This window comes from Crocodylus siamensis, chromosome 3, assembly GCF_052110815.1.
Source record: "Crocodylus siamensis isolate JL-2025a chromosome 3, ASM5211081v1, whole genome shotgun sequence".
Classification (NCBI taxonomy): Eukaryota; Metazoa; Chordata; order Crocodylia; family Crocodylidae; genus Crocodylus; species Crocodylus siamensis.
In genome coordinates, this window is record NC_143397.1 from 71,223,463 (window position 1) to 71,248,486 (window position 25,024).

Below are 25,024 nucleotides of genomic sequence, written 5' to 3' on the forward strand. Positions count from 1 at the left end.
CAGAAAGAAGACATGCTCTTAGTCCTTAGAACATCTGTATGATATATGTATATAATGGATAGCAGAGATACTGCAAGCATGCTGATATATATCACCTGCTGAAAGGTTTGTAGGTAAATACAGTAAGGAAGGTGAATCTTTGAGCAGCATACATCACTGCACGTAGTACAAAGCAAGAGTTAAACAAATCATCTACTTTTTTTATTGCTAATATAAACACTTTAGCAATGCTAATCAGTTTTACTGATTTTCTGTTTTGATTTTCCTCAATAATTAAGCAAAAGATCTAGAATGCAATCAAGTTTTACACTAGGGGGTTCATGCAAATGATTTTTTTTCTTTTACATTTTAAATTTTGTTAAATGTATCCAAAAGGAAAGTTATTGAATTTTTTTTAAGGAAACACAATTTACAGCCTACATATTTAATCAAAGTGTCTATTTTAATGAGGGAAATCACTACTTTATTGAAATTATTAATCTGAAAATACAGCTGCTTTTATTCCTTTTTAAGTTGAACTCCACATTGAATACCTGGTATACTACATATGTACAGAAAGACATGGAGGTGTATTTACATAGAGCTTGAAATATCTTTCAGTCAATTTTGAAAGGGGATTTGACAAAATTGGGTAACCTCTCTGATCTATGAGTCACAATTTCTCCAAATGAGCATTATTTTAGAGTTTTTAATCATGATCTTAAACAACTTGTGCATTTATTTTGTGTTGTTAAGAATAAACTGTGCTGTATTTTTGTCTGTTTTTTTCATTTTGTTTCTTTCATGTTCCAATGCTATTTTTTCTTTTAATGTAACATAGTGTGTTTATTTTAATTTATAACAAAATGTTTAAAGTTTTGCTTTTCATTTCTACTAAATAATAATAATCATAAGTGTTATAATAATTATAAAAATAAACTGTTTTGAAAATCTGATTTATCCCTACACTATAAGCTATGTGCAAATATATCATATTTACCTGAATATAAGATGACCTCTAAATAATTAGGTTTTATATGTAGATATTTTATAAATATGTTACAATTTTCCAGGTAAAAATTATTGGAGGTTTGCCTTGAATGTGTCCCCCTCTGATTGCTACAGCAGGGAAAATATTTTTTTGAGGGGGGTGTTAAGTAGTCTCCTTGCCCTCTGCCCCTTACAACTTCTTTCCCTGAACACATGGAAATAAAACCCAAATTTGAAAATTCTGACCTTGAAATAAATATAGACTTAGTTTATCCAAGTGCATTTTGCTTTTTATTGAAACTGCTACAGATTTTAGCACAGGCACTACATACTTTCAGGCAGTACTTTCATAAACTATGCATCATATTAATATAAAGCCAAAAGGCTCATGATTTCCCATGTAATTCATTGGGCTGGGCCCCAGCAGAGTTAATAGTGTTTCAAGCTATGGTGACCCCACATCTCAGCACTGCTCAGTATGTGTTCTCCACAAAGATTCCTTGTGCTAAGTAACCCCCCACTCATGACTGTAACTGGGTGATCTTGTCATGAGGCCTGGGATGTTCCAAAAATGTATATGCAGATGAGGCACAGGGCAACCTGGTCTGGCTTCACTAATCATAGTTTCATAGTCGGTAGGGTCGGAAGGGACCTGAGCAGATCATCAAGTCCGACTCCCTGCCATGGCAGGAAAGAGTACTGGGGTCAAATGACCCCAGCAAGGTGTTCACCTAGCCTCCTCTTAAAGACCCTCATGGTAGGAGCCAGCACCACTTCTCTTGGAAGTTGGTTCCAAATCCTAGCCACCCTGAGAGTGAAGTAGTGCCTCCTGATGTCTAGTCTGAATCTACCCTCTGCCAGCTTGTGACCATTATTTCTAGTCACTCCTCATAGTGCTCGGGGGAACAGGGACTCCCCCAATGCCTGCTGGTCCCCCCCGACTAGTTTGTAAATGGCCACGAGATTCCCTCCTCAGCCTTCTCTTGTGGAGGCTGAACAGGTTCAGGTCCCATAGCCTCTACTCGTAGGGCCTGCCTGCTGCCCCCTGATCATGCGAGTGGCCCTCCTCTGGACCCTCTCCATGCTGTCCACATCCCTCTTGAAGTGCGGCACCCAGAATTGGACACAGTACTCCAACTGCGGCCTGACCAGTGTCACATAGACGGGGAGGATCACCTCTTTGGACCTGCTTGAGATGCATCTGCGGATGCATGACAAAGTACAGTTGGCCTTCCTGACTGCGTCCCCACCCTGTTGGCCCATGTTCATTTTGGCATCAATAATGACTCCAGGATCCTTTTCGGCCTCTGCACTGATGAGGAGGGAGTTCCCCAGCCTGTAGGTATGCTGCTGGTTCTTCCTCCCCAGGTGGAGTACCTAGCACTTGTCAGTGTTGAAACCCATCCTGTTCTCATCCGCCCACCCCTGTAACCTGTTTAGGTCTGATTGCTGCCTATTCCCCCTGCATTTTAGTGTCGTCTGCAAATTTGAACAGGGTGCTTTTTACCCCCTTGTCCAAATCACTGATGAAGATGTTGAACAGTGCAGGCCTGAGGACCAAGCCCTGTGGAACCCCACTGCCCACATCCCTCCAGGTCGAAAATTACCCATCCACCACCCCTCTCTGGGTGCGGCCCTCCAGCCAGTTAGTGACCCATTTGACTGTATAGGTGTTGATGCCACAGTCCCCTAGTTTTTTAATGAGAATGGGTTGAGAGACAGTGTTGAAGGCCTTCCAAAAGTCCAGAAAGACTATGTCCACTGCTACCCTTCTGTCTAAGGATTTTGTGATCTGGTCATAGAAGGCCACCAGGTTGGTCTGACAGGACCTGCCTCTAATGAACCCTTGTTGGTTGCCCCTAAGCATAATCTCTGAGGGGGATGGAACACAGTTGGTATTACCATATATTTCCTTCCCATAGGCTATACTGTCCTATCTTTGTGGTAGTATCTTGGTTTTTTGGTTAAGATCAAATGTTTTTGGTGCCAAGGGGAGGGTGTCAGGGCTGGCTCTGGCCTCTCAGTGGTGGCCTGATATCACAGTACATGCAAGTTCTCTGTGGAGGATCATAGACTAATAGGAAATTAGGGTGCTGCCTAAAATGGTCCATGTGTTTTATAGTCATGTGCAGTATTGGTTGTGTTAATCAACTTCATAGTAGGTTTCTGTGCAGCTTTTGGCAGCAGTTTAATGATAGATATTGCGTTTAATGAAGTTTCCTTGTATGTGAATCTATGATGAGGAGTTTTTCTCCCTATGCTGGTGGGGGTGGGGGAACCTTGTCTTGTATTCAAGTAAATACAGTAGTATTGATAATAATGCCAATAAATAAGATAGGAAAAGATCTTGAGTTTCAAACAATATCCAACAGAAGATCTGGTCCACTATAATTGCTCTCCAGCAGATCTTCCTTTGTACTTTGTAAAATCATTGTTTAAGCCAATTTTTTCTTTTACGTGAAAGAAAAAATTCCAGTTTGGAAATGGGATCATTTTTTAATATATTGCCACTACTAACATTCATTCTAGGATTTTTTGGTGAAAATTAACTGTCAGAGAAAAATCTTTGATTTCAGATGCCGATGGCAAAAAGGTCAAAGGCTAACATAACATATTTTGTCATTATAGTTCTGTATCCAAAAACACCCCCCAACTTAAATGTAAAACACATGCGCAGTCACTTCTAAGCAGAAGTGAGAAACGCACAGAGTCTGTTCAGTCATGATTGGCAGTCCTGTAATTATTCATGCCTAGCGTGTTGTAATAGGCCACCCTGCAAGCTATAACTTTGGAAAGATTTCCGCCTTCAGTGGAGAATTCTGTACATTCTTAACCTAGAGGTTAAGTCAGCGATTTGGCCAGTTGCTGACCTCTCCCTGCCGATGGTAAAAGTTTTCAGGTGTATTCGTTTTTGCCAGCTCGTCTGTTCTCGTCAAGAGCTCACGAAAGTCTTCAGACTGAAGTTACCTGTATGCTTTGCTTAAAATCTGCACCACGCAGTTTGTAATCTGTGCAACAAAAATATCTGCATGCTTAGCTGAATAAATCAATTTCTCTTTCTACACCGCGCGACCACAACTTCCTTCCTACACTGCAATCTCCTGTGGTGTAAGTAAAATAAACTTTTTGTGTAACCAATACGCTTTCAAATCTCCTGACTCCAACCCGCCGCTATTACCCACCTGTCTGACTACCTACCTCACCCGGGTCCAGCCTGTCGTGCTGACCCAGGCTCGCAGGTCAAGGGTACACCGGTCATCGGACGCGACATTAACAAAGGGTTAGGGCTTAAAAATTAAAAGCTTTTAGGTGTGTTCTGTAAAAGCCAGAAACTGAAAGCTCAGCTACAGCATACTCAGGGCAATAGAGCCTTTCAGTGGTTAATTTTAAGGAAAGCTTTTCATGGGAAGAGGAACTGAGCTATCACTTAAAATTAGGGGCATTTATAGCATGGACATAAACTTTCCAGTTTTGCAGACATTTGACAGTTCAGCTTAAAAGAACAACAAACATTTTAAATAAACCTGGAGAAGGTCATATGAAAAAGTAAAGCAAAGTTGTTAAAAAAATTCTGTGCTCTTATCTGGCATTGTTGAGTCCGATTCTGCAAGGTGATGTGCCTAACTGAAGGTGCTGAGCTCTTACAATTTCCATTGGAAAACTTGTTCGGCATTTTACAGCACTCTGGGATGGGGAAGGGATTGGGGGGCTCAGGGGACAGGCAGGAAGTGGGGCCAGGTGGGGAAGGAATCGAGGGGCTGGGGGGGATAGGAGGGGATGGGGCTGGGCAGGGAAGGGAAGGGATTGGAGGGGCTCAGGGGGCAGGTGGGGCCGAGTGGGGAAGGGAGCGGGTGGCTGGGGGACGGGCTTAGCTGATGGGGTCCCCCCCATGGTTTCCTCCCCCTCCTCCAGCCCCCCGACCCCTTACCAGCAGTGGAGCCTGGGTCCAGCCCCTGCTGCTGGCATGCTGCCTACCCTCATGGGCAGGCAGCGTGCTTCCAGGGCGAGGGCTAACCACAGAGATACTGTGGCAGCCAGAGCATCTTTATGGAGGACCCAGCCTCCCATTGCCTTAGGGCATGGTCTGGGACTGTGTCCTGCCCTGTTTTTTTTCTGTGCGGGTTTTTTTAACCCATATCCAGGGGGTCTAATTTTGCCCCTGCGCTGCAGACTTGCAGCGCAGGGAACATTTTCTCATTCCTGCACGTGCCTCTTGCAGCATTTCAAAGGGGTTTGAGATGCTGCAAGAGGCACGTGTGGGCTCGTCTGGACGCGCCCTGAGGAGTTAAATTGCAGCCTCTAGAATCCTGCCTAGCCACCATTCTCTGCATTACTCTTTGGGAGACCTTGGTTCTAGGCCCACATTACCCAGAAAGGAGGTTGGCATCATTACTACCTGCCCCTGAATTGCCTATTTTCAAATATCCATTATGTAGCTGTGAATAACAAGCGAAAGGAGATGCCTACGTTTTGAATTGCCATTCTCGGACAGGCACACAAACATGAGGTTGGGCAGCACTTAAATTAAGAGGCATACTGAGATTATTTGTATCTAGAGGTTAGTCTAGTATGTGTTTTCATTCCTGTCTGTGAGATGAGGATGGTTCTTCCAAACCTCATACAAGTTTTATAATTCTGACGTTCACTAAGGATTGTGAAGCATTCACACAGAATGAGGAAGGACTTATAATTAGATAGTTGAAAAATTTTGGACTGTTTACATTATGAAAGACACTACATAAGATGAGGTGCTTGCAAATCTACTCCATCATGGGTTCAGAAAGTCTGTTTGGTTTCATTAAATTGAGGCATCATAAAATTGAATACATTATTACTATAGGTATTCTGTAAACAAGTGATGAGCAGGATTTCTTTCAAAACTTAACCAATTACATATTTGTTTGACCACCAGCACCCCTTGAACAAATAAGACCAATTGCTTTAAATTGTATATCTATTTTGTAAGTGGATATACAATAACTTACAACTTTTCAGACAACAAGTAGAGAGTATACTGAGCCTGTCTACAGTTCCATTTGACAGTGAAATCACTTAGTATATGCACCTGCCTGATGCCATTTAGCACATACATATTTATTTCTGGACTTGAGTTTTTTTAAGGTGAACCTTGTACTGCTGCTACAGGACTATTACAATTTGTCTCACTATTAAATGCTTCCTGTCCTATATAATTTGGTCCAGCTTGGTGTTACTAATGGAGTTTCACCAAAGTTCCTTATTTATAGTTTGAATATTGTCATAATATTATCATGTTTTTTCTTACAGGTCATTTATGCGAAAAGATGGTTCTTTATTTAAATTCTGTTTTATGCTTCCCGGTCATACTACTGCACCACTGGATTGGGACAACTTTTTCCTTAAATCTTGAAGATCCAAATGTGTGTAGCCATTGGGAAAGGTAATATTTGTTCTACCAGCATATATTTGACATATCCTTAGTTACTTTTGATTATTATGAATTATTTATTTTGTACAGTGCATTTCTAAAGCTTTAATGTATTTTATCAAATAATAAACCTGATCTTGCATTTGATAAATGGAAAACAATACAAAAGCAGGTAATATGTAGGTAAAAAGGTTACCTCATTCAACACAGAAAAGTCATCAGCTCTGGGGTAGGATACAGCAGCCATTATAACAACATTAGCAATACTACACAGCACAGCAAGAAGGAAATAAGAATATCTTATCCAATTAATTCAGCAAAGGTATATAGTTATATATGCAGAGTGTAATTAACCATATTGGAGTTTGGCCAAGTATGATTATGGTGTTTCTTTCCTTTACAACATTTCTAAAATCTAAATTAAGACTCGTTGGCTTAATTTTTTGATGAGATTCAGATATTTAAAATGTACAGTTGTAAATTCATCAATTTAGTTAGTACACTTATTTATACAATATCATGATAATTGCTAGTAGAATGTTCACAATGAGTAAGAAAAGATTGAACAGTAAGCATTTGTTTTCACTTCTTTTCATGTGTGAAGAGTATTATAATGAAACCATGTTTCTTAGTTTTATCATCATTTAATAATGTCTACAGTTGATCAGCTAGTCCATAAGCCAGTCTAACTGTTTTTTTGAGGACATCTCTAGGCCATGTTTTCTGTGTCAGAATAAATTGCATTTTATATCCAAGCAGTGAGGATGTTGGCAGAGATAAATTCGTTATGATCAAACTTTTACAGGGAAAATTGGACTTCATATTTTATTTTATGGCCTGTATATAAAAAATGGCCTCTGAAGTCCTTTTCCAACAAATTATCTGAGCTTCACGTGGATGATTTGGCATCTCTTGCCTTTAACTTCAACATGTAGTTTGGCATGTGCAAAAACTCATATTTGCTGCTGCATATCAATTAGTTCGTTGACTAAATGCCTGGTTGCAGTTTGTAGGACAAATCCAGAGGCAGGTCTGATATCCTATATATATGGAGGACTGGTGAGGGCCTCAGATACCCTGAGCTTGAATCCAATCTCCCACATGAGGGCTTCCCCTTGTGGTTGGATTATGTACCCTCAGACTCTTCCAGGGAAGTGAAGCATGGCTCAGACCACATGAACCCTGCAGGCAATGGCCCACTAGCAACAATGGCTCTAAGGAGGCAAAACATAGGGCAGAAATGTATGTGCCAGACATCACCCACACAGAAATACAGCCTGGATATATATATATGAACTGTTTTTTTTTTTCCTACTGAGCAAATGTGAGGGTATCTACAATGTACCAGGGTTGTATAAAAATGTTACGTAGAATTATTAAAGTCTCAGAGAAGTCTTTAAAATAAAGAAATACTCAAAGGATACAGAAAGCAGAAGTGTAACAAATCTATCTAGTATTTTTGAATAACAAGTTTTGTTCATAGTCACATTTTCCGGGGCCTAAAAGGAGTGAAATATATGTGTAAGTCTTTAATTAAAAGTTGCCATAGAATTTATCTTCCATTCAGAACTGATGACAGAAGTAGACAGGTGTAGGAAAGAATAGCAGGAGCTACTAACTTGTAACTGCTGTTGTCACTGGCATTCCTGCACAGCCTGATAAAGCCCTCATTACATTTGAACAGAGATGAACAGAACTGCCCCTTTGTGAAATAAAAAATATAGAGCCCCTTGCTACTTTGGGCAACCATCATAGCATTTTGTTGGACAGCTGGCTGGATTAGAGCCTTTGGGGGAAGCAGGAACTAGCTTGGAGTGGGTTCTGGGCACTTGGAACTGTTAAATTTCCCAATCTCCCTCTTCAGTCAGCTGATCAAAACAAGGGGAGATGGTAGGTAGTGTTTGGGAGTAGAAGCTGACAGATTAGGGGTACCAAATGTGCAGAATTCTATTTGACCACACACTTGGCACATGTTTGTTGCTTGTCTTGGGAATTAGTACTACAGAAAAAATGTACCATGCACTCTCATGATTTATAATCCCATTATGCAATCAGATGTTGATTTACTGCCAGGACAAACAGTCTGGTTAAGATTTTTAAAGATGATCTGTTATTTTTTTCTCCGCCTCTGAAGTTGGTTTAACTTCCATTTCCTCCAGTGACTTCTCTGCACAGTTTAGGGCCCTAACCAGTAATCACATAAATTCTTTTATTGGTTTTCACCTGTAATTTGTGGAGAAATAGTGCTGACACTTCAGCATTATATTTCCTGAAAACCAATGAACCAAACTAAGAAAAAGAATTGTTTCTTTTTTACTTGTACAGTTTCTAAACCTGACTAAGAATCCTATGTATCCTATATCTGGTAATCACATATTTGTTCCAAATATTGTCAGTAATTGTTATTAAACACCACTCTAGGAGAACAGGTACCTTAATCTCTGAGTTCATAAGTATTTTTAGATTGTCTTTTTATCTTTTCTACTTATAAATGTTCCACTTCCAAAGGAACCATCTTCAGTGGGCATGTCTACACATGTATTAAAGCACTGTAATTACGGCGCATTAAGTTGAGTACCTGTAATAACAGGTACTAACTCAAAGCTTAGTAATCAGCGCTATTGTGCAGTAGCACTGGTGCATGTCTTTTAAGTGATGCTAATACACAGTAGACTAATTTTCTGAATTAGTAGTCTACTGTGCATTAGCTTATTAGCACAGCTTTTGCCATGATGCACTAATGTGCAGTAGAGTTAGACTACTGCACATTTAGCATTTCCTGTAGATGTGTCCAGTGTAAGTTTTAGGTTTAGTCTTTTTAGGCTTTTCTCTAGAAGTCCCAGCAGGTTTTTAGTCTCTGCTTCCTCTAGTAGAGCAAGCAACCTTATTTTGTGGCATCTAGCCTGGCTCCCAGCTGCTCACTAAGGTTACTTAAAAGTTTATTCTCTTTCTAAATCCACTGGAAAATGTATTACAAATCTCAGTCTCCTTGACTGACTTTTCCAGTTTGGTTCACACTTGAGACAGTGGATTTTTCAGCTTTGCATTACTTGTTCTTCAAACAATCTGTTACTAATGCTGTTTGATCAGATACGTTACCCAGCAGACCTGTCATTGTCCACGTATTGTACGTTTTTCTTTCTTAGTGATCTTTCAATTTATGCCTCTGTTTGTGTTCTTTAAAAATGCTTGATTTACTTTTTAGTTGAAGTTGAACTTTCTTTTGAACTTCTGTTTTACATACAGTATTATTCATTTTTTTGGATTTTTATATTGAAATACTTCCTGATGATAGTTACTGGATAAGTCCATTAATGTACTGTGTCCATGCCTTCTGTTTTGAATGTGTAAATTTCAGCAATTTAAATAGTAAACAGAAAACTTTTTTGTCTGATGTCTGTTAATATCTATGCAATATAGTATTCACTAGATTGCTAACATCAGATTGGTGATGATATGCTGTTTTCCATTTCTTAAAAGGATGGACAATGCTAAGGTCAGAAATAAGAACATTAACATACTACATCTTTCCACAGATGTCAGTCTAGTGAACTGTAAAGTCTCTTGTTATACTTTTCTTACAATCAGCAACAATTCAAAAAGTAACAGAATTCAATTATTTTCTGGAAACTTCTAAATTATTAAATTCGTTAGTTATCAGAGCCCTTGACTTTGAACTATTAGTCTTCAATAAATCAGAATTCTACTGACTAGCTCTTTGACAGAGGTAATTTATTTTAAGAACAGTCATTGTAAAAAAAGAAATATGACCTGTCTCTCAAGTTTTACAAATAGGGCATAAAATGAAAGGCTGGTGATTTTTTTTTTTTTAAAGCAAAAATCTGTGTGATCTGAATCTGTAAGAAGCTTGCGTGATAATATTACCATGAAGAAGCCAAGTGATATACAGTGATGTTTTTCAGTTAGGGTGGCAATTATTAATATTTTAATATGTTTTTATAGGAGCAAATTAAGGCTGGAGGGCCCAGTCCTCCAAATTACTGAATTCCCTTAATTTTCACTGAAGTCCATGGAAGTTGAGGGTGATTAACATTTCTTGGGATCTGAAACTTCATTTGCAGAATGGATACAAAAACCTAGAAGGATTCAGAAGTCATCTTGCATCAAGAGCACCTTAAGTGTGGGGAAGTCTGATTCAGAATTGTCTTTCCTGCTTATTAGGCAACAAGAAATGAAGTCACCATTCCATTTTGCATCTATTCATGGTAGATACTAGGTGAAGCACTGAATGTGTCAGAGTTTCTTGGGGCCACTCCCATGAACTGAGATCATAGTCATTCTCTGTAGAAAGAGGCAGGTATTAGTTGATAGCATACAGGTGACATTGATTTTATATCTCTACTCCTGGGAGACATTAAGATGGTGCAGTTCTATGTGTTATGCATCTTAGAAAGCAAAATTTGGATTAAAAGGAAAACTTATCTTGATAAATATAATATTAATATAAATGCTTTTGTGTGTTGTTTGATGGCCACTACAAGTACCTACTTGTGTTTAGTTATCACTTTTAGCTAGAGCTGTCTTTCAGGGTCAGTTAGCCTGTTGTGAAAATATTTACACTAATCAGAATATACTTGCTTAATAATCTTGTTTTCTTTCTCTCCAGTTATTCAGTTACCGTTCAAGAATCATATCCACATCCTTTTGATCAAATTTACTACACCAGTTGTACTGACATACTGAACTGGTTTAAATGCACACGGCACAGGTAATATACAGTATCATTGCTTTCAGATTGTTCAGTTACTGTGGGTGTTTATGGAAGATGTATATTTTGTATCAAGTGTAGTATACAGGATATATCAACTAAAGTGACTACACTTCCTACCATTTGCACTTCAGGTGAAGTTAAAAATGTATTTGACTTACACAGTTGTGGCCAACTGTTTTGTCCACACAAGTTGAACCCCCTCTTGTCCCTCCCTGAGTGCCAGTCTGATCTCCCACTGCCCTCTTCCTCTCCCCTAGAGGTGTACCAGACTGTGCATGGGGCAGTGGAATTGAGGCAGGGAGCCTCCAGCCTCTGACCACAGCCATATGGAGCAGAGCAGAGCAGAGGTAGGATACTGCTACAACAGGAAGTGTCACCATTAAGAGCCATGTTATCTCTTCCCTGGCTCTGCAGCTGGAGCAGTTTTATATGGCCAGTGAAGCCAAAGCTTTGAACCCAGCATCAGCTGCAGGGTCAGAGAAGGTTTAACTTGGTTCTTGGTGATGACACCTGGAATCTCCTTTTGCCACAGCATCCTGCTCCAAAGAATGCTCTATCCCTGCTTCCATTCCAGTGTCTTCCTTAGATCAGTACCCTGGGGCTTGTTTGCTACATTCAGCAACTACCGATGCCGGCCACTTGTGCTACATGTGTCATGGGTTGGGCACCTGTGAACTAGCAAAGTGATAGCATAAAGGTCTGGCAATATCATAGGGCATATCATGCCAGCAAACATGCCTAGAAGAGGTAAGGAAGTTAGAAAAGAGTGTTTTCTACTCCAAAAATGAAACACCTTGACTCCTGTAAAAGGTCTTGGATGGAGAAATAATGAAACATGGCTTAATATTCATATTTTGTGCACTCTGTGGGGAAAGTGAGCATTATCTTCAGAAAAAAAAGTCTTCCCCCAGGAAATCTCCTTCTGGGATATTTTAACCAAGGAAGCAAGGAACTAATGACTTAAAACTGCTGTAGGCAGCTGGAAAGTGCTCCTCCCTTCTATGCATGGAAGTGTGCCTGTCAGGGTTAGAGGTGATACCTGCTTCTAGGAGCACCCTGTAGCATGGAACAGTTTAATGTTGATAACTTTATAGGCTTGATATACTGGCAACATGTGCCTATTTGCCTATACTACATTTAGAAATGTGCTGTTCTTTTAATCTATATTTAGTTGATGAAAGGATTGTATGCTGTTTACTTACAGCAGCCAGTAGGAGAGAGCTGGCAAATTTTCCAGGCTGAAGCTCCATAAGTGAAGTGGAGAGAAAGAGGAAATAGCTTTAGGATAGATGTTTCCCCTACTCTGGTGAAATTGCTTGTTTAATGTTAGAGAAATGTAATTCTCTCAGTGATTCTGTACCATGATCATGTAACAGATACAGTTGCTTTTCCTCCATGCTGCTTACATAAGGTGCAACTTCTCTGAGATGGTGATCATTGTTAACATCTGCTGAAGTCAGTACTTTGTAAGCTTTGAACCCACAGAGTTCCTCTCTTCATCTTGATTCTTCTCTGGGCCTTTGGCTCTTTGAGCCCTTTGCAGGGTAATTCCGTTGCCTTCAGAAACTTCTCCCGATAATAGGCCAATCTAAGTGGCCAATTTGTGTTGCCTAGTTTCTTGATTTTACTCCAGAAAATGCCACATTTTGGGTGCATTCAAGGAATGACTAAGATCATTATAGCCCTAGGCAGTAGTGTCGGGATGCATCCAGGTGCCCAGGGTACAGGGGCAGTAGCAATTTCTGGTTACCACATGATCATAATTGTGCAGGTGCTGGCAGCAGCTGCCTTTTTTTTTTTTACCCCCTCCCTCCCATGTTATGTCACTGTCCTAGGTAAGTAGCAAGAAAACTTAACCTTTGTGATTGGTTTTTCACCACCCCGGAAAAATATGGTTTTTAATGAATTATAGTCAGATTTTGTGAAGGGATCACAAGATTAAACTTTATTAACCAATAAAGCCAGGTCTCTGCTCCCCACTCCCCAGTTTTTTCTATGTATCCTCCCAAGATTTTCTTAAATATCTTAACATAGAAATTGTTTTACTTCTGAGCAATTATAATATGTGTAACATTCCTTTTTTCTTTCATCAGAATCAGTTATCGCACTGCCTACAGACATGGAGAAAAAACTATGTACAGGCGGAAATCCCAGTGCTGTCCTGGGTTTTATGAAAGCAGGGAAATGTGTGTTCGTAAGTTCAAGTTTTTATTGCTTTACTGTCCCTTATGTTTATTAAGATGCTAGATTGGCTCCGTTTTGGAGAGGGGCTTGTGGGACTTGAGTCATAAAGGGCCCAATAATCCAATCAGGTACAGCTTTCATTGAAATCAGTTGTCCAGAAAGATTTAATTGTTACTAAAGTTTACAACCCAAGCATGCTTTCAGCCTAAGTTTAGAGTAGAGAATGTACTTCTTCTTGTTTGTATCAAACCATTGTGGCTGGTCGATATTAACATGTATATGTAAGGTATGGGTATCCCATGCAAATGTGAGCTGGTTTAGTAATGTGGTTAAAGTTAGCCTTTTGGATGTTGTGATATGCATTTTAAAAGTGACTTATAGTATTTATTTTTAGATCTTGGAAAACTGTACTTTGTAATATTATTAATATGTTACCCCATGATATTTTATGTCATTTACATTTTTGTCTTACATTACCCACTGGAATTTGAAAATGCAAGTCAGGTTCTTTGACTAAGTATAATATTTGTGCACATGAGAAAGCAAGGTGAAAATGAATTGTTATGGTCTACAATCAGATTATCATTTCTTCTGTAATTAAGGATTTTCAAAACATATTTATTAGGGTTGTGGAAGCCAAACCCTAAATATATTTGGACGATTAAATAGTCCATATTAATGATATCTTCTTTCTCCATTTTGAGTAAGCATTTGAGAAATATTATTCCACTGAGCCATTTGGCCAGCCATAGCATTTTAGCTTACAAATTCATACCAACATTATCAGTTTTTTAATGTTAGATATTTATAAAGATGTGATGTGCTGCTTTTTGCTCACAGTCAGCTCCAACTTTCAAAGAAACAACAAATATATAAAACAGATCCTTTTAAAAAAGATTGTGGATTTTTTATGTTATATGAAAGTAAAAAGTAGAAGGCCCATTTAGGGAGCTAACGTTGCTTTCAGTTGATTCTCTGATATTGTATCCTATAATGTGCTGAAAGCCTGTGTGTGGAAGTGAGCAGCCTGCAAATCTCATTCACTTCAATGAGATATGAGGGAGTGCAACACTCCACAGGGGGAGCCTGGTGGCTACCATGGCAGGACAAGCTTAACAAGTGCCATAGTGGTGCCTGTTGTGGTTGTGGTGGTTGTTGCGGCCAGGTCTCATTTATAATGAACTTTGTGCAAGCCACATGAATATGTTACTGTGAGGCTACAAAGATTCTTTTTATTGCATATGCATCTTAGAATTGTAATCAAAAGCTTGAGACCTGCTGTAGTTGCTGAAAACACACCATCTTGCCAACGACTGCTAGAGGCTTCACTGGCAGCAATTCAATGGCTAATGGTCATTTCATTATTTCTAATCAGGTTGGGAGAGATTCTTTTTCCTTGGATTCTTGCTGTGGCTGTGTATGAAGAATATGAATTTGTCCCAGAAAGCTTTTTTTTAATAGTAACAAATTTCTGATGTTTACTGTATCAGAAATGACTGTGGGCCAAGTATAGGCTTTTCCATATGATCTGAAAAGGACTTAGCTGCTACTTTTGAATATATACAACTCATGACTCATGTACCAATTAAATAAGTTATAGCCTCCACCAACCTCATGATAATGTCTTTTATTTTTCTTAGGTTCAAAAAAAAAATCCCTTGTTAAAACGCAGCATGATCGTGTGGATTTTTCCCCACCATCTGCTGTTCCTGCAGCATGACACAGTGGCATACTGCTATTATATAATGAGTTAATGTCACAATAAGACAGGACACCTTGAAATATCACAGCAATTAATATGTTGTTTTCTAATGGTTAGTACTTGAGTATCCAGATGCCTTCATATAATTTGTTTCCTTATGAAGGAGACTGAACACTCTACCTGCAAACTCGTGATCCCCAAGGAGCCCTGAACATGACATATGGCCAAAATGTATCTAATGTACATCTTCAGGGTGGCTACCATTACTCTTTGGTAGTACAGAAGTATTATAGCCTTTAAAAAGTAGTATTGTTCTGATAAATATGAAGTTGCTGATGAGATGCTCAGGAGTAGACTGCAACATAACATCAAGGAACTGTCATAGCATCATATCTCCATCTAGGAAAGTGATTTTAAATTTAACACAGTAACGACGACACAGGTGGGCTAGTTTTACCCTGTGGTTCATTGCTGCAGATATGTATAACTAACCATATTGCAAACACATTTCTCATGTTCCTGCCAATGCTACTCTGTTGGCAAGGGCCATAATGTAGCAGTGCACTTCCTAATAGGAGGTTCATGGAGAATGTTGCCCTATGTCACCTTAGCAGAAACATCACTGACAGAGGAAAATAGATCTCTTAAGGTGAAAACGGCAACCGTAATAAATAGATGGCACATACGGCCAACAGAAAGATTAAAATAAAGTAAATAGCGGGAAAGTTTCATTGTTGCATACTGTTGTGTCCCTATGATGCTACAATGGATCTTATACCAGGCAAGGAGACCAAGACAGTTATCTTAAACTACAGGCAAGTTTATTGAACCCTAACAGATACAAGTCTAATTAGAACTGATGCTGCATTAGCAGTTAAAATTTTTAGGTTTGTAGCTAGTCAAAGCAGATGCTCACCACCCATAATGTTGTGAATGCAACTTCACTGGTTGATCAGGTCATGAAGTTTTCTCTGAAGCTCCTGGTTCCCATGTTTGCTGTTGAGACAGGATCTTGAATTGGTGACAGTATCTCTTCAGGCTTTCTTCAAGAGTGTTCCAAAGGGTACACTCTCTCATCTCTCTTTTTATACCCTATAGCTTGCATTTCTTAATGCATAAAATTAGCTTAAGCCTCCCTCCTAATGCATATTAATAATCTTGCTTCTGATTGCTAAATATGGTTACTTTTAACTGGAATTTTGTACTCTGAGATAATCTTTTCATTTTTAGGTAGGGGTAGGTTTTGCTCTGACTGTTCCTCTTTTCCCAAACTATATTCATTCAGTTTAGTTAGCCAACTTCCTGATTCATGTCAAGTCAGGGACAGTATTTTTCTGCCTGCTCCTCCTTTCACCTGCTCCTTTTACTGGGTGAAAGTTCAAGTTCAAGTTCAAGTTAAGCATGTAGCCTGAGCTCAGCACAAAGGTCAAACCCAGGCCTGAAGGCCTCTGGGTCCCAATAATACTGTCATGTATGCTTGGCTGGCACCATTGAGCTAAATTATTTTTTGGATTGACAACAGCGTGTAGGATTTTTAAAGTAACTTTATTTTCCATAAAACTTGTTATTTTATCCTTTTATTTAGGAAAGTAGAGGAAACTCGTGTATGGAAAATTCCCAGAAGAAATTTTCATTGTCCTTTTAAAATGTTGGTTTAAAGAAATGAGGAAATCCTGCTAGCAGATCATTTAGGCATGATGTGAGACTTCACTGTATGCAATGATGCACTGAAGTCTAGTTTAAATTAAAAAAATAAGAACTTAAATTTTAGAATATGTAAATGAGTACTAACTAATCTACCTAACACACTGATTTGGGACCACTGTTTGACTTAGCAGTACTCTCCACTATGAAATTATTTTAGGGGTGCACCAATAGAGATTTTTGGGGCTGATACAGATAGCTGATATTAAAGGAGGCATATTGGCTGATACTGACCTAATTTCTAATACAGCTGCCTCCAGCTGGGAAGTCCAGGGTTGGGGAAGGGGAGGGGGGAAGGAAAGGGCGTTGGGGCAACAGATCAATGCCTCCCCCACGGTGAGGGAGGGGGCAGGTACTGCCCAGGTGGGGTGGGGGAGCAGAGCCATGGCTCATGTGGGGGCTGGTGGCAGCGGCGCTGGGAGCAGAGGAGCGGCAAAGTTTGCGGTGGATACAGCATCCTTCCAGCACTGCTGGTGCCCACTCTGAGCTCAGTCCCTGCCAAGAAGAGTCTCGCACAGCCATGGCTGCAGCCCACCCTGCCCCATGCAGATCTGGAGGGCACATGCCCCCCCCATATCATCCTGGAGTGCAAGCAGTGGTGAAAGCCGCCTTCCCCCTTCCCTCACAATGAGCTGCGGCTCCAGACCCCACTGCCACCTGGGCAGCACTGGCTCCTGCCCCTGCCCCCTCCCTCACTGTGGGGGGCATTGATCTGCCCCCCCATGCCCCTTCCTTTCCCCCTCCTCTTCCACCACACCAGACTTACCAGCTGGAGGCAGCTCTCCACACTGCCGGCTGTGCTCCTCACTGCCTGAGTGCTGCGCTGTGATTGCGCACATGCACTGGCATTTATCAGCCAAATTATTGGCCACGTTGGGAGCCAACCCAGCCTGTTTTCTTTATATCAGTACCAATCCAATATTGGGCTGATATATTGGTGCACTTCTAAAAAATTTTATTAAATTTATTAAAGGACTTAATTTATAGTTTGGCTACTAGCTTTAAATGTTCTATCAATTAAGAAAAACAGCAGCCAAAAACAATTTAAAAATGTTTGCAAGTTACTCCCATTAAATAACAGGATTTGAGCTGGTTAATCCAGTAGGCTTGTGTGGAACTATGACTCAGGCATTGATAGTTGATCCTGGAAAGTAAATTAACTTTCCACAGCTGGAAATGTGTGTGATGAGGCTGTTCTGGGTTCATAGGATAATCTAATATTTGGTTATAAACTAACAGGCCTCTCTTGCTACTCACAATAGTTTTTATTTATTTTGTTCCTCTCTAACTAGAATATAATTGGTACAATATGAAATATCCGGTCTCTGATATAGGATTTATCTAAATGATAAGCAGTATCCTTTTCTTCTAGGAAATACCACTGACTGGTTTTATGTTTTCCTTCAAATAAGGTGAGTCATCAAGCTTTGAAAGACAATATGGTCACAAAACCAAATCCTCAAATAAATCTTTTACCTAAGACACTGACATGTAACAGGAATGTTAGTGATAGAGAGAGATTGCTGCTCTTGATGTGTAGGCTGAGATGTTCAAGTAGTGGTCTTGATGCATGGCTTTGCCTCTCCTTCCACTGGAGTGGGCTTTTTCTTATCTGATGCCAAAGCATCATATCTGTTCTCCAGCTGGAGGGCTGCGGGCTCAGAAGACAAGTGCTCAAAAGAGGAGCGCTGTGTTTTCCTAGAGGTGACAAGCTGCCAGCTTCTACCTTCCTGATTAGCTGTTTCCCGTCTCTTCCACTGCCTTCTGGCTGTCCCTCTATCATGCTTTTCCAGTTCTCTTTCAACATAAACATAGTACACACTAAACACATGTACAAGAGAGGCAAGAGATGCAAGAGAGGCAGATTGTCCAGGGCCACTGCAGATTTTTGTGTTATGGTTTTGTCCTCTTGATTCTCAGAGGAGATGGTGGTGTGCCTTGTTTCAAAATATTATCTACATGATTACAAATTTGACACCAGCTTGCTCTGTCCTAAGCTGCTGTTTTCCATTTGTTGGGGTTGACCTGGTTTCAAGTTATGTTTATACTATTTATACTGACCTCCATGGAAGCAGTGCTTTCTTTAACTGACCAGTGAAATTTTGGTTATTTTCAAATAGATTGTATGAATGAGTTATCCAGAACAGTGCAATAGGATTTTATTAAAAGATTCTCAGTGCCAAGTATTTGACAGCCTTTAAAAATGACAGAGTTTGGAATCGTGTCCTCCTGTTTAATTTTTTAACAAACCATATCTGGTGGTGATTTGTTGTCCAAGTCTCAGAAACATTATTGTCATATAGTATATTATGAGCAGAGCTTATAATTTTGCTTCAACATTTATCTTAGTGCTTAGTTTCATGTCCCTGTTCTTCTGCAAGCTATTATGACAGCATTCTGAGTATATAGGCTGCTGTGAACATGCAGTGAGTAATCTCATTTTTAATCGTATAATGGAAGAATGCTTATGGATGATGAGACTGAATTAAGGATGTATAGGCATTATTGTCTAGCATTCCTAACTTTTGCTTGAGTTAGCAACATTCATATTGATTTTTGATGAAAGTCCTTGCTCGTATATTTCATTAGGCCTAGTATATGAATACTTAAACATTTCGTAATTGATTCTTCCTTGGCAAATTAACTATTGACTTTCACTACTTTTACCACTGCAGATATTTTATTATTCAAGTGTAAAAATATCCTTCCATCAAATAAATGCAGGTCAGGAACCTTATCTGATCTTCATATATGAAATATACTTTTAATAGGGTTATGTCCTGTTTGAACCCCATGTTACATAAAATACCACCCTGCTTAGAATGAGTTTCCAAATGCTTTGATGCAGATGCACTTGGGAAAAATCTGTCCAGCAAATGACATTCTGATCATCAAATTGACACAGGTAGCTATGAAAGATAACCTGCTAAATTCTTAGATTATTATATACATCCAGTACTGTGCGAAGGAAATGCTGCCCTCTTTGGTTTCTGAGCATCTCAACAATGCCTTTGAACACAAGATGAGTTTATCAGCCAAACTTAAGAGGCCCTGGCAATACCTACCTTCACATCTTCTTTCCATAGAATTATAGAATCGTAAAAAATTCAGGTTGGAAGGGACCTCCAGTGGTCATCTAGTCCACTCCCTGCTCAAAGCAGGATCAGCCCCAACTAGATCATTCCAGGCAGGGCTTTGTCAAGCCAGGCCTTAAAAACCTCCAAGAATGGAGATTCTACTCAGTGGTGAGCAAAATATGGCCCACGGGCCAGACCTGCCCCACCAGGCACTTCATTCCTTGTTCTGTCGTCACCACTGAGAACAGTCTAGCTCCATCTTCTTTGTAACCACCACTTTGTAGTTGCTGACTGTTCCTAATCACTGTCTTTGCCAAGTGCTGCCACTGCCAACATATTTTTTTCAATTTTTGTTGGCGGGAGACCAGAGCAGTAGCATGATGTGGGATAGGCAAGCAGAGCACATGCCCCAGACACTGCCTAAGGAGAGGGGTGCCAGGACAGGGTGGGTGGGGCTACTGTTTGCCTAGCTTCTCTTCAGATTGATTAAATCTTTCTGCCTGCCTCACTGCTTGCTTCTGTGGCACATGCTGGTAGACCTACTTTTGTAGACCATCAGTGAAGTTTGGTGCTTCCGGGGGGCAGAACTGACCCCCATTTTTTGCCACTAAAATCAACATTATTTTTTGCCCTTTGGAAGGTTTTGGTGGCAAAAAAGGGTGAACATTCCCTTGGTAGCAGCAAACTCCATTGCCAGGATAGAGAGCTATGATTCCCAGATCACCTTGTACTACATGAGACTGTCTGACTGTGCTTGCTGCTGTATGTATGCCTGCAAGCAAGAATATAGGCAGGGGTTGTGGAGGGGAGGGTGAAAAACTGCTGCCCAAAATGCCTTTTTTCTTTGCTGCACCTCTAGACCAGAATCCATTGCAGTAGGATCTGTTTGTCTAACATACCTGTAAAATACTATTTAAAACACCTTTGTTAACATTTTTGCTAGTAGTGGTTTTATTCTGCCCACTGATTCTGTGAAAAAGATACTTCCTTCATTCAAAAATAAAGTTTTTTTTCCTCTAAACTGAGTTTGTAAAAGAAACTGTGTGTGACAAATATTAATCCTATTTTTAACGTGTAATTGGATGCCACTCACTATATTCCTTAATATCCAATCACTCACTATAATTAGAGCACTAGGACTAACCCAGACATATCGGATATTCTCTGATAATCAGGATGGGAATTGGGATCACAGCTGGAAAAAAAAAAGCATTTTTAGTTTTACTTTATGAGATGTGGAATTAAAATAATTTCTCACTCTTTCCCTTCCCCCACAATCTATTCTATTGTTTTTCTTGAGACCACCCCAGAATAAATACATGGAGAAGAACTAGAATTTTATTTTTGCTCTAGCTGAAATATCTGAGTCAAATACCATTGTTCTAGCAATACTGTTGCTTCTTCAGAGGGAAACGTCATGTTAGTATGACTAAGGTGGAGGTAACTGCTCTATAAGTGAATGCTGTGCAAGTCTAGAAGCCGCCTCCCTCCACTGTCTCTATGCATCTCCTATCCAGATAGTGGTGCCTCTTATCCAATAGTGATAGGACCTTTAGTGGAACAGAGTGTAGACAGTATAAGGTTTTATGTACTTTTCCTCCCTCTTTACTCTCACCACCAATAGGAGGCTTTAGTGGTAAGTTTGGAAGATTGCAAGTGATCACCCCTGATGTCTCATCACTTCCTTTGCTTAAAAGTGTCATCCTCATGGCCTTTCTGGACTGACAGCTCCATTTGACAGTTGTCTGATAGTAGTTCCAACAAGTTAGGAGCTTCTGGGCTCTCCTTTGCTCAACAGTTAGCCAGCAAGCAAGAACCTTCAGTGGAGGTCAGGGTCATGGAAGGGATTGGGCAGAGCACCTGAAAGTAGTTCTGTAGTCATGGTATGGATATGCCCACTGTTACTGCATTGTGGGCACAGAGCTTGGTCCACCTGTAGAAGTGGACTATGGCCTGGATGTGTACCTGCAGAGAAGGCAAGCCATGGTTTAGGTCTTTAGCGTCATGCACAGGTCCCCTGGTTACTTAGAGATCTTTCCCTTTATGTTGCTCACCATTTATTTTCAGAGATTAATCCTTTAAAATAATAGACTAGAGGCAGGTAATTATTTTGGGTGGAGGGCTACTTAATGAAATTTGGTAAGTGTTTGAGGGCCACATGGGTAGTCCTGCCCCTTGACAGTTGCCTTGCCCCCTGCTTGGCATCTTGGGACCTGGACCTAACCCCTGACCTTTGCCACCAGAAGTCCCTCCCCTTGCCCCGGAAATACTCTTTTTGGGAAGGGGGTTGCTGTCTTAGAACCAGAAAAAACCAAACCGTACCACACACTGAAGGTCAAACACCTACTATAACATATTTTAATTTTATTATGAAAAATATTTTGTAATAAAATTAAACTATTATAATTACAAAAATATTTTGTAATTTATGCAAAAATGATTTGTGTTTGCATACTCTATATAGTGCGGATTGCATAATAATTCAAGAATAAATTCTTAAATAAATTGTGGATGGAGGTATGTGTGTGGAGGGTGGGAGTGTGCATGGTGGGGTATGCGGGGGTGTGACTATCTGTGGGGAGTATAGGGTATGTTGGGGGTCACATGTGAGGGGTTGTAGGGGCAGGGTGTGGGTATGTGGCATTTGTGGGGTGTGGGGACCCCCCCACACTTCCCCATGGTGCAGCAGCAGCAACTGGAGGGTACTCATGCCTGGCACAGGCACTGGTGCCCAGTGGCACATGGCTCTGGCCAGCGCTGCACTTTGCAGTGAGGAGCACATCTCCATCGGGCCACCTCTATCACCGACACTCCCCGCCCTGCACGCACAGCCCCTGCACTCATGTGCCATGGGAGGGAAGCTTCATGTGCTGAAGCTGGCTACCTTCCCTTCCCCCTGCTGCGCAGGTCCTGAGACTGTGCGGGAAAACAGGAGCCGGGACTCCCCTCCACTTCCAGTGGACTCCTGGGACCTGTGTAGCAGGGGGAAGGGAAGGCAACCAGATTCAGAGCAGGGGGATTCTCTCCTGTGGCATGTGGGTGAGGGGGATGTGTGTGCACAGTGGAGAATGCCAGTAATAGTGGCAGCCCGGCAGGGCTGTGCTTCTTGCCCCTATGTGCAGTGCTGGCTGGAACCACGTGCCACCAGGTGACAGTGCCTGCACCAGGCACCGCCCTGAGCACCACACCTGCTCCTGCTGCCGCTGCTACCTGCCAGAACTGCGTGCCATGGGGGCAGTGTAGGGGGGTCCCCACATCTTCCCCACCCTCCCTCACACCCAGAAATACGTTCACCTGAGCTGCTCACTGCTGCCACATTCCTGGGTGCAAGCTAAGTGCTGCCACCAGCCCCACACTCTCTGTTCCTGTCCAGCTGCAGCTCTGCCCCAGCCGCTTCCTTACTTGCTCTCCAGAGCAAGTGAGATGCCAGGGAGGCTAAGCGGGTCCCCTGGCAGCAGCAGCCCCACTCAGAAGCTGCTGTTGGCTGGGCTGGGCCCTTCTGCCCACTAGGGTGGGAGTGAGGTACAATAGGGTATGTTGGCGGAGAGTGTGTATATGTGGGTTCTTCACACCCACTCATGGGTGGGAGGGCTGGGTGGGGTACAATTAGTTGGTGGGTGCTGTGGGCCAGATGAAAGTACCTGGTGGGCTGGATTCAGTCCATGGGCTGTATTTTGCCCGCCCTTTCTGTTTCATTCTCTATACCAACCATATACATATTTGTTTCTCTCAAACCTTTCAGGACATCAATTAAAAAGGGACATCATATTAAAAGGGGACATGGTGTTAGCATAAACATGATACACAAAGCAGGGATATGCTAAAGGAATAGGTGCAGAACATTTGTCAGGCGCACACACTATGATTTTCTTTGTTGGAAGCAATTTAGCTGAAAGAGTTCAAATGGTTATTTGTTCATCAGAAACATGAGCCCAACTCTAAGGTGGCTACTAAGCTCAATTCTTTATAATGCGATTTCTTTGGACCTGACCAAAAAAACCCCTAATTAATGATCTCAAAGGTTGGTAGATTGACATTTAGGTGAAATTTGCCTGAGTAAAAACAGAATCACATTTTTGAGTCCTGATTCACTCTCTGGCCCATTTGCTCCCAAAAGTAGTCCTACCCAAAGTGCTGCAAGCTTCCAAAAAAGTGTGCAGTACCTTATATTAAAGATAAAATTCTCCCCCCTATTTCAAGATTATCTGTGGTGAATTCTTCTAGATCTTCTTTTGGCATTAGATAATTCTATGCACAGCTGTTTAAACACAGTCTGTAATGGCTTATGATTAAGTAACTTCATATCACTTTCTTAATTACTGAGTGCAGATTCATAAAATGCTGTTCAGAAATTTTGATTCACCTTATTATGTTTCACAGTTCACAGCTGGCCTGATTCAGAAGTGGAGGTGTAAATCTAATGAAACATATAAGTTACATCAAGCAAGTATAATACTTTAGGCAGCGAAATTGGGGAAAGAACTAAATTTTTACCACAAGTGGTTTACTATAGCATATCAGTGTATAAGTAGGTGTTTGAATTTTAATCTTCTGTGCTACTCACCTCCAGGCTGTCAATAATTCAATTAGACCTGAAGACTGTACAAGACTTGGAATTGGTGGCAGTTCTAAAATGATTAGTGGTTGAAAATGGTGACTTAATCGGAAACTGTATTACATGCACCACACAACTAACACTAATGGTTTAATCCTATTTGTATGATTTCTGCATCCCACAGTATTAGTCTGTGGTATGTCTGTAAATATGTTTGTAAAGAATTTGTTACACACTAGTTTCAATCATACTATCATAAAAAGTTCTATATAGTTAAGGTTTCTGCCACATGTTATACTTAAGACATGATTAACCAGTTAACCATGTCTTAAACTGTAACCCAGACACATGTTAAAGCAATTAATGGCATCCTAAAACACGAAATAAGCCACAAAGTTATTCCAGAATAAAAGTGAAATAACTTTGTGGTTTGTTCCTTTCAGGCCTTTAATTGAACATATGACCCTGTGGCTGGAAGCCCTGTCAGCTGATCTGGGCTGCCAGCTGTGGGGCCACACCATACACTCCTGTGGCTGGGAGCTCCATCAGCCGATGGGGCTCTCTGCCATGGGGGTGTACCATGTGTGTCTCCATGACTGGGAGCTTGGATCAAATGGGGCTCCCAGCCGTGGGAGCACATGCTGTGTGTCCATGATGTCATATCAACCGCATCATTATTCCGGGCTCCCCCTGC

General features: G+C 40.8%; 1 protein-coding gene across 6 annotated transcripts in view; it reads left to right on the forward strand.

Moving 5' to 3' along the window:
• MEGF10 (multiple EGF like domains 10) overlaps nucleotides 1-25,024 on the forward strand; it is a 174,694-nt gene that overhangs the window by 33,685 nt on the left and 115,985 nt on the right. For all 6 annotated transcript variants that reach the window (XM_090038492.1, XM_090038487.1, XM_090038488.1 and 3 more), the window contains 3 exons: nucleotides 6,256-6,388; nucleotides 11,004-11,105; nucleotides 13,202-13,302. In XM_090038492.1, coding sequence (XP_089894618.1) covers nucleotides 6,273-6,388; nucleotides 11,004-11,105; nucleotides 13,202-13,302 — 319 coding nt within the window. In that variant the 5' untranslated portion in view covers nucleotides 6,256-6,272. Of the gene's footprint in view, nucleotides 1-6,255; nucleotides 6,389-11,003; nucleotides 11,106-13,201; nucleotides 13,303-25,024 lie in introns of those variants that run through there.